Genomic DNA, 17,180 nt, shown 5'->3' with positions numbered 1-17,180 from the left:
GCGTTTCTATGGCTTTACAATTAGCATAGTTTACCTTGGGCTGGGATTTAAAGATGCTTGACGAATAGATCCAAAGCCCATTGCTGCCAAGAGGAAGTTTTGCTCTGGTAACCGACTCCCACTCTCCAAGCACTTCTCACTTGTGCTGGTGCTCATGGGCTGCCTCCTGGAGCTGACACAGCTGAGTAACAGGGCAGAACAGCTAACCCCATGTAAAAGGAGATTTTTCTGCCAGGCTAGTGGCATCAGCTCATGGAAGAATCTGAGCTTCTTGTTGCAGGAAAGGAGGAAGGACCCATAAGACTGGGAAGGACCAAGGCAAAGAGGGAGGTGACAAGAGACACATTTACTGGGGGAAAAAATACAAGAAGAAAAGAGAAAGGGAAGGGGGCCCAACCCATAGAGCTTAGATGTTCTGAGTCTGCCTGCGTCCTAATAGTTGTCTAAAAGCTAAAACTTCTTACTCATGAGAAGGGGACTGGGCGACTTGTCAACCTACCATTATAGGCAACCAGCCCCTATAAGCCCTTTAACAAACTGATCAAAGGCTAGTCTTAAGAACCAGTTACTCAGCTGTTCCAAACAACCGTCTCCATCCCCCTGACAATTTCTAAGTTCATTTTGCAACTACTGTAACAAAACAGTAGTAGAGTCTAAATGTCAGTTGTTTTCTATTGTTAATGTTCTTACGGTCTTCCTGTGGTTGAATCAGAATCTACCTTTCAAAAGAATCTACCTTTCTGAAAGACTGTTTAGTTTGATAACATGGCAAAGTGAGGGGGTTTGGGTTTTGTTTATTTTTTAGTTTAAGTCGCTGACTTCAGCTATTTTCACAGGGCGCACGTTTCCAACACATCCATACTTCTCAGCACAGCTGGGAGCTGGGCAGCTGTCACTCTACAATATTTTGAAGGCCTATTCGCTTCTCGACCAGGAAGTAGGATATTGCCAGGGCCTTAGTTTTGTAGCAGGAGTTTTACTACTTCATATGAGTGAAGAAGACGCTTTTAAAATGCTGAAGTTTCTCATGTTTGACATAGGCCTGAGAAAACAATATCGTCCTGACATGACAATTTTACAGGTATGATTTCAGCTTTTATAATTAAAGGATGCTAATGTTAAATCATAATAATGCAATATAGATAGCATTGTCAAAATCTAGACTTGAACTTAAATTCATTTCTCAAAATGGGGAAGGATAATCTGGGAAAAGAACACATCACCTTTAATGCACTAGTTTCAAATTAAAAGTCTACTGGGAAAACTGTGAAAACCATAAATAGGAACAATTCTGTTACATGTTGTGTGAGGTTCAAATAACCCTGCAAATGAGCCTGTCATAAGCCCACAGGTGACCCATCCTGGGTCTTTTAGGTGGCTTTTGATTATTTCTTTTCTTCACACAATTCCGTCCAAACATCAACTGACAAATATCTTTCGCTGTTTCTGTAAGTGTGAAGTGTGAAGATGAGCTTTGCTACCGTGATCTTTAGTCTCTTTGTTCTTATTCCGTGCAGATCCAGATGTATCAACTGTCTCGACTTCTTCATGACTACCATCGAGATCTCTATAACCACCTAGAGGAACATGAAATTGGCCCCAGCCTCTATGCTGCTCCCTGGTTTCTTACCATGTTTGCCTCCCAGTTTCCCCTTGGATTTGTAGCCAGAGTCTTTGGTAATTCTTCGTAAAACTTATATCTGTTATTTTTGAGGGTTTATGTTTGGCATCCTGGTATTAGGAACAGCATTATTATCCAGTCTGCTTCAGGCACCCAGGAGAAATATTTTACTTCCTATTGATGAACAACAACAGATGTCGTCTCATGGAGCATGTAGTATTTACAGTAAAATGGAAAGAAAGAGGAAAGCATATGGCAGTCCCAAACTGTCCTGTCTTTTCATCCTCATTGTTACCTTTTCCTACCCTGTAACCACTTGTAGAGAGGATGTAAAATTTGATGCCATGAAGGCATGGTGCTATGACAATGTCATTCAACACCAACAATTAGTTAGTTTCAAGCTGAAAAGAGATGTAACAAGGGCATAATCTGAGAAATATGTCCATTTACTCCATAATCGTCTCCAACAGAGTCAGTGGAAAATTTTTTTGAGAGTTTTATTTTTAACACATACACACAGAGATGGCCCTTGCAGTTTAACTGTGGGTTTACCCTGCAGAAACACTGGGCTTTTAAACTAGTTTTTCTTATCCTTATGATTTTAGCCTGACTGATAAACTGACTTTCTGAAAATGTTTGGAAGCGTATGGAGTTTAGGCTCTAAAGTAATTTCTGTTACCTATTTTTGGAATCTACAGAAGCGAAGTTATCTTTTTTTAATTAATTTCCAATTAAGAATTTACCTTGATGCTATCTTATGGATGTATATTTCATAGGTTAATTGTTCAGTATATCAGAAGATGCTTAATTTCCTTTTCACTTCTCTGGTTTTGCATTTCATTATATGGTACTGAGTTGTCCATGATGAGCAGGGTGGATTGGAGCTTTCCACCTAAATCTTCTCTTCTAATGAGGAACTATTTTTCTCAGTCAGTCTCACTTAAGAGATGTAGTGAAACAATAAGAAATAATGAATATAGATTCCAAGAACCAACAAGAATCCAGGCCTGTTTCTGCTTAAGGACATGCTAAAATTAGCGCTAGAAGAAATCATGGTGAACAGGATGGTGTATAGCTAAGTAGCACTACATGTCCTGTGATTAGCATTTTAAGTCCAGGGAAAGCAGCATTTTTATTTTTTTTTTCTGGAACAGTTCAAAGTAGGCTAACGTACATGGTAAGTATCTAGCTGTCAGTAATAAACTGTAGGAATTAAGTTGTGCTGTATATGAGTTTCATACACTGAGTTTATAATCATCTTTGGATTATTCTGAATCATTCATAGTATTGTACTTGATAAAAAGGGTCTTTGAATTGGACAATTGACTGCAGTGAGGGTATAAAAGTGCCTTGTGCATCCAGTATGTTTGGATTTCTGCCCTAATACACAGATTAGCATGTTATCTGTCATTGGAGGATTGTAGGGCTTTAGCAAGCAAAGATTTTACATTAGAATAGAAGGCACAGATACATGATTTTCACAGGTATGATTTTGGGTCAAGAACAGAAAATCATGTATGACTGAAACTGTCACTTCTTTAAAATCTCTAATGGTTTTTATGGAGGAAGTCCAGTATGACCAACATTTGCAGTTTTTAATGTTTCAAATATTTAGTAAGTATTTACTGGAACATTGGTTGACATTAAGTTGAGAACATTGGACATTCTTTTACATTAGAAAGCAAAATCTCATCTTCACCCATGCAAAAGACTCTGAAACACAACTATAAAGCTAAAAAAGGCTAGAGCTGTCACTTTGATAGCAGGTGTCATTAGCAGCATGGCAAGTTAGGATCTGATCAGTTCTGACCTGTGTGTTCATGCACTTTTGCAGAACATAGTGTAAGTTTTCATTGCTCACTTACTAGAACTTTTGGAATGAAAGATTGTTGCCTTTTAATGTTGGAGTAACTCATCTATAGGTTACTAGGACTGTAAGATTGCACTGCCATTTTCTAACGTGGTATCTCTGAACGTCTGAAACATGAAGCCCCACTGCTATTTAATACTTGTTACAGACCACTTCTTTAGATTTCCATAGAGTGTACGTTTAGCAAGTATCTTATAAGCAATATGTAAAAGAAGTAGGCTTAGAAAGAGGTGGAGCCAAAGGCTGTTTTATGAGTCAAATAGCAAAAGTCCTTTTCACTGTTTAATTATCTGCCCAAACTTTCAACGCTTCTCCTGAGCTGGACCTAATGAAAGTACAGTGTTAACAAAGATGTGTTCTTTAATACCCCTGTTTACCTATTAATGGAGGAGACTTGGTAGAATAATGTTTATTTTGTTTCAAGATTGTAGATAAAAGTTGGGGGTTTTTAATCCTGTAGGCTGCCAATCAGGCTAACATTAATTTGGGTAACTTCACTGTACTGTTGTTGGCTGGCAGCCAACTTAACGGGAAGTGTGGGGAGTGAGTAACAAACAGGTCTTTGTTAAGTACTTGCTCTTTTAAATGAGAGAGGGATTTCATCTATGTATTACCCGCTCAGCTCATAAAGGCATTCATTAACAACTTACAGGTCACCTTGAGTTAATCTACGTGTCTTTATGGGGCAGGTGCAGAATCATAAATCTGCATTATTTTCAGCTGTGTTTTTTCCACTTTGTGTTTCCTAACTGTTCTTCAGCATCCCCTGTCCTAATATAGAGCTTTCCCTATGAAACATTTTCCCACAGTTTTCAGTTTCAATAGAGAATTGAGGCAGACGCCTGCTGTTACCACTTTTCAATCATTCCTGCCTTTGGACTTCACATTGAATCAAAGTTTAAAAATTTTACACCACTTTTAGGACAAATGGCAGCGAAGTGCAAGATTTATGGTTTGTTATTACTTGTACTTTTCTTTCTCAGAGAGAAAGAGTGAGAAGTGAAATGAGTCGCAGCTTCAACATTACAAGCAAAAGAGCACAAGGGGGAATTTCTTTCTGATACAAATTTGGAAGGAGAGGTTGCTTTTACTAAGAAAGGCAGTTAGACAGTGTTTTTGTATGTTCTTTGCTACATCACAGATACCTGTGGTAGTAGTTGCTTCCCTTGCTGTGTGGTGGGTTTTTTTTCCTCTCTTTCTCTTTATTCTCCTTTTTTTTTGTAATCATTAACACATACTACTTATTTGATGTTATTGTGCTACTTTGTAAGTGATTGTGCCTTCCTTCACAGCTTTGAATACAAAGGAGGGAAAGAACAAGACAAGAAGCACTTTAAAAATAAAAACATCTTTAGGAAGTATGGAATAAAACCACAGTATCTTCTCTTCTCCACTTTTGTCAGTGTTGTTTCGTATGTTAGATGCTTTTGCCTGTAGCGAGTCCCTCAGTAAAACCAGGAGCAGATTCTGAGTTACAGTATCAGGAAAGTCAAATGCAGGGCATTGCTATTTGTACTGTGGACAGATGGATTTGTGAAGATGGGTTTCTTGTCTGATGATTTCGTTTCAGTCTTCTATTTCTGTCCTCTGTAAAGGCATAGGCAATTTGTAAAGGAAAAGAAAAGAAAGGACGTTGCATTGAAAGGTCACTATATACTGTGGTTTCACTGTGCTTGAACGTATGCCAGGTGCTGGCATTGCAGGGCCACCTGTAATGTTAACGCTTAAGCTGTATTACTAAGATTTCAGGGTGGTTATTAATGTAGTTAGTAGAATATTAACGTAAGTGGTTGAGATGTATACTAAAAATAAATACATGCACGTGAAACTTGAGGCTGCTGGAAAGTGCCCATCTAGCCTTATACTCAGTGTTGTATTAACTGAGACTTTGTAGCTTTCTCCACCAGATAAGAAAAGAACTTCAGGTCTTTGGTTGTGTCTTATGTGTAGTTTGTATTAGGGTTTTTAAATGGCATTGGGATAAGAATTCTAATCAAATTCAGATTCCTGTTAACATCTCAAAAGAAAAAAGCCCACACTAATATTACATGCCCAAAAAGTGACAACACTGACAAACTTGACTACCTGGTTTACTGTGTACCTTATATTTGAATTGGATTTTTTTGGTGAAAAATCACTAAATAAATGAATCATTGATTGTGTTAGTCAAGTGTGCTGTTCACACTGGTAATTGTGATCCTACAAAATTTGTGAAGTCATAGCCACAGTAACAAAAGCGGGTGTCTGGCACAGTATATCTAGCCTCCAGATTGCTTCTATGACTTGTTGTCCTTGGACATTTTACTATTTTAATATTCTTGTTAAAAGATGTGCTTACTTGATGTACTCTTTTCTTTGTTTTCACAGATATGCTCTTCCTTCAAGGTTCAGAGGCTATATTTAAAGTGGCTTTAAGCCTTTTGGGAAGCCATAAGCCCTTGATTCTGCAGCATGAGAACCTAGAAACTATTGTTGACTTTATTAAAAGCACTCTTCCCAACTTGGGTTTGGTACAGATGGAAAAGACCATTAGTCAGGTATGAAATAACCTGAATGTATAAGTAGTATGCAAAGGAATGCTCTTATTAACAAGTTCTTGACAGAAAAAAACACAACAATGTATTTTGTTACTTCAGGCTGAGAATTCTGTTATTGTAGTTCTGAAGATGTTGAAAACTCTGGGAAGCATATGACTTCTGTGGTACCCCTGCATTGATACATCTACGTGTTGGTTATGAAGCCTTTAATGAAAATGAGTTTACTTTTGTTTTTTTCGATGCGTGTAACACTTTGTTACCGGCAGCAATATTACAGCCCATATGCACCGCATTCCACAAAATAAGCCTTCTGAGTTTTCTTGTCTCCAAAGAATCTTGCTCTCCAAGTCTCATTTCAGAAGCAAAAATTGACTTATAAGAGCCTCACAAATGTTGACCTTATTTAATGAAATTAGAAGCTTCCCTATGTTGACTTTGTCTGTACTGGCTTTCATGGTGCTGGTTCAGTGTGTTACAACAGTGCCTTTGTATTTCTGCCAGGAGTGCGTGGGGCAGTGCAGTCTCTTGCAGTGAGCAGTGACTCTAGAGAGCAAAAACTGGGTGTCCTTGATGTACTTTTTTTAAATGGCAGACAAGAAAAATTATGCAGCATTGCTAAGCTAGCAGAAGACTCCAGGGAATAACTATGGAATTTGAAAAATATCACATAATATTGCGGTTAAGGCTTGCCTGTTTAGAAACCCTAGCTGTTACACTTGACATCTGATTTGCAGCAGGCAAATAGAAGATGGTGTTTAGCCTGTTTTTCTGAAGGCCTTTAGTGGTCCAAAACACAGGGGCTGTACTGTGCAGATCTGCAAAGCCTGGGCTTGGTAAAGAAAGCAGACCAGCAGTGCAGTACACTGCAGAGTGCTTGTGAGGGGCTCCCATCCGATCCCTGGTAGCAAAGCTTCCAGGGGACGTGCACTCCAATTAGGATCAGAAAATCGTGCTTGCTACTGAAGGAGAGAGGGGAGCACTAGAAAGCCTGTGTGAGTGGAAGGAAAGCAAGCAATGTCTAGGTGGCAGGGGGGATCATGTGTTATCTGCCAGGCTGAAAACCTGGAATGCACAGCTCTGCAGAGACTGGCAGTGTTTAGGCGACCTGCAGAAAAGCGTTGGCTTTGACGAGGAGGGAGAGGTACACTGTTTAGGCAGCTCTGACTGCTCTGAATTTAAAGTGGGCGGGTAAAATTGAGTTGAGGAGGAGGCAGTTCCCCTGCTTTGATCAGGGCTGCCTTTGAAGAGAGCAGCTGTTTGACCAGCCCTGCAGTCCGCACACAGCTCCTGGGCTAATCTCCATCCTCCTCACACCTTCTGCAATGTGGCCTTTGGCTTACATGCCCTAACGTGCCTTCAGTTAGATGGTTTTCAAGTCAAGCTTTTGATTTGCCTCATGTTTCCCCCCTTTCACATTTGATACTCTGGGTATGACAGTAGGGATTTCCCTCCCTTCTCAAGAACACAGAGGCTAGAAGTGGCAGAGGTCATGAGAGGAGCTAGCATTCTGCCCTGCTGAATTACACCCATTGTTTTAATGAAATTCCAGCAGTGTGTGTTCTCCAGAGATGCTCCAATCTATAGAAAATGAAAGTTCCATGTGTGTAACCAAACTCAAATTAAAATTGTATTGTAACCTTCTGTACTTAGATGCTCAGTAGATGTGTTTCTGCTGCTATACAACTATGAGAGAATTTCTTATAGCATATTTAACAGTGGTCAGAAACATTTCATAAACTGATGTTTTCTGTAACTATAACCAACAGTTAAAATTTTGTAGACAAAGCAGATAAATAAAATAGGAAATAATTCCTGTTATTTCAATGGGTATTAAGATAGGATTTGATATTTGACTCATTTCTGAAAGGAATAAAGTACAAGGGTTTATAACCCTTGAACTTCTATTCTTCGGCTATTTTCCAGATTAGTTTTTAAATCAACTTTTGTTTCTACTGTGTTCTGTGATTGGCACACTTGTCCTTTTAATTTACTACCTTCTTCACTGCTTTCAGAGTAGATAACTAGCTCAGGGATGTTAGAGTCATATTTCCCGAACAATTTGAAGGCACATGTTTGCCAAAATTTAGAAAAAGGAAAACACAATAGCAGGTTTTTCTCCTTTGGGTCACTCTGTGCACCTCAATTTATTTATCTGTTTTTTAAATAAGAGGTTTTCTTAATATTCATGTACAAGACTGAGCACTCATTTTGTTGATTCATAGTTAAAAATAATAGAAATCTGCTTTGACGTTGCATAATGTTTCCATTAAGTGTATTAGCGTAAAGATGGATTATTTCATTTTCTTTCAGTCTCTAGGAGTACCATAGATTCATAAATAAACCTAGCAATGTTTACTGGTTTTCATTTACAGCTTTCATTCTACTTAGCCTTGGGCACATGGGCTTGGACCACACTTTTCTAAAGTGACATCTAATTCCAAGTATGTCTAGGAGGGTTTATGCCAAACTGAGATGCATTAAATTTGAAATCTAAAAAGAGGAATATCCTACGAAGTGTACGCTTCTTGAAAACTTTAGTGTAAGTGATTTTGCTGAAGTCAGGCAGCAAATCGGTAGCGAAGTTTTTAAGCACAACCAGTGCCAATGTATTGCACTTTGCTGCCTCAGTCTTGCTATTTCCAGAGCAGGAAATGTGAGTGCCAAAAATTAAGTCCTTTATTTGTATACAGTGATTAGATGTCTAAGTGTAGATCCATAGATTTTAAAGCATTGAATGAGGTATGTTTTTAATATGCACAGCGCCTAATAATGTCTTCATATGCAACAGGTGTTTGAAATGGATATTGCCAAGCAGTTGCAAGCTTATGAAGTTGAATACCATGTGCTTCAGGATGAGCTTATAGATTCATCTTTAAATGACAATCAGAGACTGGATAAATTAGAAAAAGCAAACAGTAGCTTGCGCAAACAAAACTTTGATCTCCTGGAAGAACTGCAGGTACAATTTATATTTCATATTTAATTAACATTCCAATTTATCCATGTTTTCAGAAGAGACTGTCCTACACCAAGGCACAGGCGAGACTGGCATTTGGTCCAGTGACTCTGAAGTGTAGACACGCCCTTTCTTACAAGGTGGTGTTTGTGGTTTTTTTAAAACTGTTACCCAGATTGCTTAGACAACATGTGAAATAATAATTTCTAATGTATGGTCAGTGCCTGTTCAGTCTGCAGCTTTTTCAGAGGCACTACACCTGATCTGTGTAGGAGTTATTCTGTGCTTAACTCTTCTCACCTTTCTGACTGCTTTATAACAGGAGGACATTTGTTATAAAATTTTTGACCGTGCATTTAGTTTGGTAGAGAAAGGGAATTCAAGGGTAAGAAGCAGACATTTCAAGCCTCTTAATTATTGTTAAAGACATACACTTTGTAGCATAGTAGGTGAGAGAAGGAGTTCAGGTTTCTCAGCCATTGGTCCTGTATCATGACTCAAGCTGGCTAACCATGCAGACTTAGATTGCCTCTCCTAACAAAAATTTGCTTAAGCTGCAAATTCTGATCCTGTGAAGATCTGAACCCGTTTCACGTTCTAAGATGAGCCTTGGAGAAATCAGAAGAGCTACTCCTCTGCAAGATATTTGATAAAGCTTCAGGCACATAGGCAAGGAAATTGTTGAATATAGCATGGAGGAGAGGGATTTCTGGGATGAGATTCAAGATGTGATGTGGTATAGATACCTGCATCAAGGGATTTTTCACCCACTCCTGCCCCTAAATATTCTGCAGACCTATGCAGTTTTTTGCAAAGTTCCTCTCCACCTGAGTGCTGGCAAGTCAGCACCTAACATCATAGTGAGGAACTTAACTGTCTGTGGTGTTGGAGCAATGCCTTTGTCTTGGAGGTGGGCTTCATCAGCCTTCATTTCCTATGTTGAAAGGTGACCCATTGCTGATGGATGGAAAATGCATCACCAAACAATGTGGGCGTAGTTTGTCAATATTTTGACCCAAAAGACTGAACTTTTTAAGCCACCATAATTACACGAAGGGCAGTGAGCTCATCAGAAAAGCAAATACTTCCCTGAAAGCCAAGACCATCCAGTGTTGTTACCTTCAATTGTTATCCATTGCTGAAATTTCCAAACAGATCTCTGCTTTTGTCACAGTACCTCAGCTACAGATCTCATGTGATGAGTTTGAAGGTTCTAATACTTTGCCGTAAAGTAGAATGCCCATATGTGCAGCCTTTCAAAGGAGAATTTTGGGAATTTTTTGAGATGTATTGTCCAGTTGCATATTGCACAAAAAACCCTCCTCTCCCTTTGCCTTCAAATCTGGCATTTGTTGGACTCAATGTCAAGATGAAATGAGGATACAGCTAACAGGCTGGGTTGTCTTTGCTTTGCAAAGCAAAAGTGGAATTTAACAAATGGCTGGCCAAAAATGTCTCCCAACTGACCCGTACAGAAGTTTACCTTAACCTACAGTTCTTTGGTACATAGTTTGTAGGCTTAATAACTTTCTAATTTCATTGCTTTGCATTATATTCTGAGTTTAATCAAAGCAATCAGGTTAAGAGGGAAGTTTCTTGTTACTGGCAAAACCATAGTTCTAGTCTAAAATACACAGATCTAGTAACATTCATACTTGCATTTACCTTTGCAATTTTTCATCATTTTGCAAGTATTTTATATGTATTGATGTATCTTAAGCAATAATTTAAAGTTGGTTGTAAGTTATTAATGAATTTCCTTTTTTTCCCTTCCTTCCTTCCTCCCCCTCCTCTTTTTCTTTTTACTTTGGAAGGTGGCTAATGGAAAGATTCAAAACCTTGAAGCCACAGTAGAGCTTTTATTAACCAATGAAGGCAAATTGAAGCAGTCCATTCTCAATCTTGAGCAGGAGCGAGCAGCTTTGCTGAAAGCAGTGGAAGAGATGCAGAAAAAGATCGGTGTTGATAGAGATGGAAAGCCTCTACTTACTAGACAAGAACACATGGATGCTGACTAACATTCACAGCTGTAATGGAGCAGAGAACCTGAGCAATAAACAAAGGGAAGAACTGGGTCTTTTTGTCATAATCCATGGGGATTTGACATTGTCACCTTCATTGTACATGCCTTACTGTATGTAGCAAAGCATGATATGGGCATGGTGGCTTCCCATATCAGAGAAGCTGGTTTCTTGGGGAGAAGGCTCTTTCTTCTTAGTATGTAGAAGTACTTTGAACAGTAAGATGCCACATAATAATAAGCAGGGGAAACTTAGTAGTGCGTGCAGTCATACACAATACACTGTAAAGATGTCATGGATTCTTCCATAAGTGCTTCTAAACCTAAGTGCTTTGTGTTTGTCACTTATCTTTTTTGTGTGTAGATCACCCTCATGTAAAATAGCATGTCCTTTAGAAGGTCCTTTGAAGACATACGGCAGCATAAAACCTTTAAATGGATGACAGCCCTGTTGCAGCTCTGTGGTGGTAACACCTACAGAGAGTTGTGTGATAGGACTCAAGATATCTTTGACAGTGGAACTCCCCTACGGCTTGACTGGGTTCTGTTAATTATGTTTACGCTTCAGAAAATTGCTTCCTGATGCTTGAAGGTGTCAATCTATTGGACTTCAGAGAGCTGGACTTCATCATATGTAACTATGCATAACTGGGGGGTTGCCATCTCTTTTTGTAAGTACATTGTTATAGTACTTTTTTTGTTTAACAACCATTTAGTCTATTGTTAGATGACATTATCTGATAAACATACTGTATATAGTAACTGCATTATGCTTAACAAAATACACTGACATTGATTTGGTGAAGCCTTTGCATTCACCACATGAAGATTTGGTGATTCTTGCAACATCATCCAAGGATTTGTATTCAGACACTTCACGTTTCATCTTATTTATTTCTGATCTGCTGTGTGATGTAAGACATCCTTTTGCTGGGAAATTAATGGCAACTGTCATATTTTTTCCCTTTATTTGATACTCTGCACTCACCCATTCTCTGGGAAGTGTTATTCCTTAAGACTTTTTCTGAAGTAATAGAGGCATTTCAAGAGCTTCATGCCAGGTATGTTTAAACTGTTTCAGAAAGGGTATGGCAGTTTGAATTAGGACACCATTCTTTTTACACTGCATCTTTCCAGTGAGATTACACATGTGAAAAAAAAATAAAAGTCACACTTTCCTTAATACAGTGAAAGTAGTTTTCAGGCCAGTTAAAGCACCACTTCTACAAGTGCAATAATCTCCATGGATAGCCAGTTGTTTGGGTTTGCTTCAGAATTAAGAACAATGCCACGGTTTTGTTCAGTCCCCAAGCAGAGAGTTAATAGGCATCAGTGTTTTGTGATAGTAGAGATTCACCTAGGAGATGTGATTTTTTTTTTTTCTTAAATTGATGTTTTTAAAATTTCAAAGCACACATCTTTTCCTCTGACTGGCAACGTAAAAAAGGTTTTGTTCTGCTTTTTCCTTTTCTCATGTAAATCCCCCTGACACATTGTGGTTGTAGTTTAATAGGAGAGCTGTAACATTCATCTACTGTGCAGAACAAATACCTCTGTGTAGGTCAAAAAGAAAAAGATAATTTACTTTTCAATCTAGAAGCTTTGTTTGACTCTGTCATGTCTTAAATATATCTGGTTCTTGCAAATCCACTCTGTCTTCACTTAGTATTGAAATTCCAGATAAATGAATTATTATTAATATATTTATCTCTTAGGCTTGTTTTTTTATTTGCAAGTCTATACTGAAGTTCATGCTTCGTGTTGTCATAATGGACCTCATACTGTTAAGGCACTCGGTAATGTTGCATTTTTACAGCATAGTCCCATAATTCATGCCCTGGCTTTTTAACAACAGCAATAAAAATGATAATAATTATGCCTACATCTATGTTTGTACGTTTTTTGACATTTAAAAACAAAAACATAGTTGGTGGGGGTGACAGTTCAGAACCATGTAAGATGAGACTTTCCCTGAAAGTACAGTACCATCTACAGTGGTTATTAATGAAAACTTTTAGTCCTCAGACTCTTCTAAACATGCTGAGGATCCACTTGTGATATTGGGACCTGCATCTGCCTATGTTGACTAAAGTGAAGTATGTTCCACATGACTCCACAAATGCAGTCTTTTTTGTGACATTCTGCTTCTCTGCCAGTGTGAGTGGAGGACTACTTCTAGTTCAAAGCCTTTTATTGAGAATTTGTGTAATTCCAGGAGTGACTTAGATTAGAACTGAAGTCACTTTTCTCAGAATGCACAAATGTGGTAAATAGGTAGCAAGCAACGTTTTGCTTTTGTGACTCTACAGACGTAATTTTCATTGTACCGGAGAGTTGAGTTTTCTGTGGGTACAAATGAATTTTCCATTTATACATATGCAAATTAATACCTTTTTGTTAAATATGTAAATGCCTGGCAAAGTGGGGCATCATACCATCCACTGGTCTGGGCTTTGAACATGAATGAAATAGTTGATTTAAGTCTTTCTGCAGCTTACACTGAAGCAGATATGTGGTGTGTTGCTTCAGTGTGTCTTTTCCCATCCTGTGCTGATTTTTGTCACCAGACCTCTCCAGTTCAAGTGGAAGACTGTGTAGGAAGGTAATACCGCTTACCCGGTTCCCAGCTTTGGAATAGCTTGGGGCTTTTTCCTTCAGAAGTATAAGAAAGAAGTAATAAAGCCCAAAGCTAGTTCCAGATACTTGCATCCTTCTCCAACTACACTGTAGCTGAGCATCCTTAAGGATGTGTAAAATGAGATCTTCTGTTGTCTGAGTACCAGCAGTTGTATTCCCCATGAGTGGTAATTTCCGATTCAGAGAATGTTCTAAAAAAAACCCTGCAAATCCATACACTGGCCCTCAGCTGGAATCCCAAATGAACCGCTCCTGGAAAATCCAAGTTGAAATAATCAACGTTTTCTCCATCTCACCTCTACAGATGAAAATCCCCAAGAGTGCTGCTTAGCTTTTGAAGGAAAGAAAAAACAGTTAAGAAGGAAGGAAGGAAGGAGTTCACTTGTATGTGCAACCTAGGCTTCCAAAGGTGTGTGACAAAGGTAGCAAAGTGTGCAGTGTGAGCATGCTAGTGAATGACGTCGATGCAGTAGTCTGGAGAGTTTAGCCTAAAATGTGGGAAGAACTAATGTTGGCATATGCAAGAAGAAAAAAAACAGTCCCTCTAAAACCGCAGCAGTGAACAGCGCGGCATAGCTGGAGGACCTGCTGCGGTGTGCTGCCGTCACCTGGTTCTGTTTTTTTCCCAACTAGTGCAAGTGGTAGTTTGTGGTAGGTGCTTGTGACTCCCTGTGCTTCTGGCTGTTTGATGTACTTCTATATTTTGCTCTATTGTTTATTTCCAGAGATCATTGCTTAATACAGAATCTGAGAATGGTGATACAGTGCCTGTCATGTGGGAAGGTCAGAGCACTTTCACAAAGGCACGTATCGTAGGTCTTCCTTTGTTCAGTGTGAGAATTGAGTCACAAAGGAGTTCAATGGCTTGCACCAAATCTGTCAGTTTCTCACAGGTTGCTGACACTGAAATCCAGATCTTCTAAGTTGTGGTCGAACAGCCTTGCTGGTTGTCTGAAAGATTGTTCCAGAAGGTCTGTAACATAGTCATGTGATGTTCTGCCGAAACAATGTAAAATGGGAAGTGCAGTTGCTGGAACCATGTCCTTTGCTGACAGCTATACTTCCCTCCCAACAGTAACTATCTCAGTCCTACTAAAACATACTGTCTCCTTACCAGGTACCTCCTCTGCAGGTACCTAACAACCTCCAGCTCTTACCTGATACACTGGAGTAAGTGCACTGCCAGCAGTCCTGAGTAGCAAGGATTGTAGTATAGCATCACAAGTCAACCAATATTCTTGGGATTATTTTTTTTTTCAAACATAGTCATCTTGGATAAGCATTACTATTACTTAAGACAAAGTCATGAAACTGCAGCTAGTAGGACCATGTACGAAGGACAGTAATCTACACAGAGCAGAGAGGACAACGTAGCTAGTGCTTTTTCTCCTTTGGGATCTCGCTCCACCATTCAGTGGAGCAAGGAGCTGAATTCAACTCTACCACAATAGTTGCTGTTAATTCCACCGTAATAAAGCAGCCTGGTGTGTCAACACGGCAGAGTACGGCACCTCTTCTTAGCCAAGTCAGCTGGGATAAAGTACTCAGTGCATTGCCCTCTCTCCTGAAGGTCTGGCTGCTTAATTAGATAATGCAGGTTAGATAATGCAGACCTCTAGCTTTGAGGCACTTCCGGCCTCCAACAGCTTCTGGCCTCAATACCTGCTAGCTTGCAGCCATTCAACAAAAAAACGGAAGAAGCCAGCTGCTCCCCACCCTGCCACCATCTCTTAGGCACTGCATTTAAGCTGAAGGTCTCGTGCTTGGTCCCTGCCTCAGCTATGTTGCAGCCACACTTGCATCTCGCCGTGTACCCTTGCTGATCCCAGCCTACAGACTTGGCTTCCTGCCTTACCACCACAGCCTTGTCTGGTGACCTGGGCTGCTGACCTGCCTTGCTTGTCTTTTTGGGGCATTGTGAGACAGCCCCCTTGTCAGTACGTTGCCCCCCCCCCCCCGCCTGCCTGCCTGTCACGCTCAGCTCCTGAGCAGTGCCTACCGTTGCTGCTCCCCAGCACAGCCCTGTAGCACAACTAGGGTTACATGTCTGTGTTGCTTCTGATTCCAGTGCTGGGCTGGTCAGAGCTTGTTCAGGTGTCTCTCATGCCACTGCTCTTCACTAAGCAAGCAAGCCACTTGTCTTAGAGCTTGCTGGGGACCTCCAACACAATGGTCGGTCACGCAGTGTGAAAGGGCCCTTACTAGTCTCCCGTCTATTTCACAATACCGTGCTCAAGTTCTTTTCTACTTCAAGTGGTGCACCATGTTTGCATACAGTGTTGACACCAAAAAGAATACATTTTGACTACAGCTGGATGAATGCCATGATTGCTTGAGGCACCTTAGATCATTGCACAGTATTTATAGTGTCACACCCTTGTGATGTGAAGTAATTTTTCTTTAACAGAGCTTTTACTACAGCACCTGTGTGGGAGGGAGAAGAATGCTGGCAGCCAAGGTAACCGTCATTGCCTTTGGAAGGCACATGTGTGGCTTACACCCACCAAGTTTTACATAACCTAAATTAGGGTGGATCACTGGGTACTCATTTGCTCATGCAGTTGCCAGAAAGTGTTCCTTCCATCTAAACAAACCTGAGGCTGCTAGAATGCAGTGCCACAAAGTAGGCCTTTTCAGCATAACCCAAAGCAACTCAGTAAGTACTTTATTATATAGACTCTACTTACTCCTTTGTATAAATTTATTTTTTTCTTCTGTCCAATTGTATCATATATTTCCATGGTGTTAGAAAAGCTTTGGGGCTATAGATCATAAAAGATGATGAAACTCCTCTTACAGAGAGAACAGAGATGATTAAAGCAGGGGTTCTGGAGAAGCTTGCAGTAGCACCCCATCCCTGGCTTTTCTCGTGTGACATTTCAGAACCCCAAAGAGATTTTATGAAATTTTCTTGATATTTCTAAAGTGTTATATTTCACAAGTAGAAATTGCTGCTACAGAAAGAGGTGGAAGCAGGATTTTGCTTTTGATTAGGTGTAAAATGGCCAACAAAGATGTTCTGACAATGGTCATATTGGTCCCAGATTCAACTGGATGCTTATTTGTTTCTGTCATTGCGTAGCACTCTTCTGTAATACCTTTCCTTTTGTTAACATTTCACACTAGACTGCTTGTCTACAAAGGAGATATAAATACATTTTTCATTTTCCAGCTAAAAGCAGAATATGATAATTATCTTTTGTATCTGTCTGTTCTTTTGTTACTAATAGGGCAGCGAGTTTCTAATTCTCGCTAGTTACTTACAAGTCGGTCTAATTAAGATGGTCCTCGAGAAGAAAAGTCTTGCTACAACTTGATTTGCCCTACTTCTCTTGAAAATTTTTTTTGACTGTTTAACAGAAGTTTCAAAGTTCTGTTTTCTCAGATATTTTTTTTTCATGTAAGCTGTTATAGAATGGATGAATACTTGGAACGCTCCTATAGTCTTTTTCCTTGTTTCCAGCATCTGATATTTAGAATGTTGTTGGCTCCATAGACAGGGCAGGTACTCTTGCAGTGTCAAAGATTTGGAGTTGCCA

General features: G+C 39.6%; 1 protein-coding gene across 11 annotated transcripts in view; it reads left to right on the top strand.

Moving 5' to 3' along the window:
• The window catches only part of TBC1D1 (TBC1 domain family member 1), a 113,619-nt gene extending 100,733 nt beyond the window's left edge, over nucleotides 1-12,886 (top strand). For all 11 annotated transcript variants that reach the window (XM_040587642.1, XM_040587623.1, XM_040587613.1 and 8 more), the window contains 5 exons: nucleotides 837-1,081; nucleotides 1,518-1,677; nucleotides 5,859-6,028; nucleotides 8,817-8,987; nucleotides 10,799-12,886. In XM_040587642.1, the coding sequence (XP_040443576.1) occupies nucleotides 837-1,081; nucleotides 1,518-1,677; nucleotides 5,859-6,028; nucleotides 8,817-8,987; nucleotides 10,799-11,002 (950 nt within the window). In that variant the 3' untranslated portion in view covers nucleotides 11,003-12,886. The remainder of the gene's footprint in view (nucleotides 1-836; nucleotides 1,082-1,517; nucleotides 1,678-5,858; nucleotides 6,029-8,816; nucleotides 8,988-10,798) is intronic.
• Nucleotides 12,887-17,180: the final 4,294 nt, after the last annotated feature.

The sequence above is a fragment of the Falco naumanni genome, chromosome 1 (assembly GCF_017639655.2).
Source record: "Falco naumanni isolate bFalNau1 chromosome 1, bFalNau1.pat, whole genome shotgun sequence".
In the NCBI taxonomy this organism is placed as follows: domain Eukaryota; kingdom Metazoa; phylum Chordata; class Aves; order Falconiformes; family Falconidae; genus Falco; species Falco naumanni.
The sequence above is the reverse complement of the archived record's forward strand: the minus strand, read 5'-3'. Positions and strand labels throughout refer to the sequence as shown.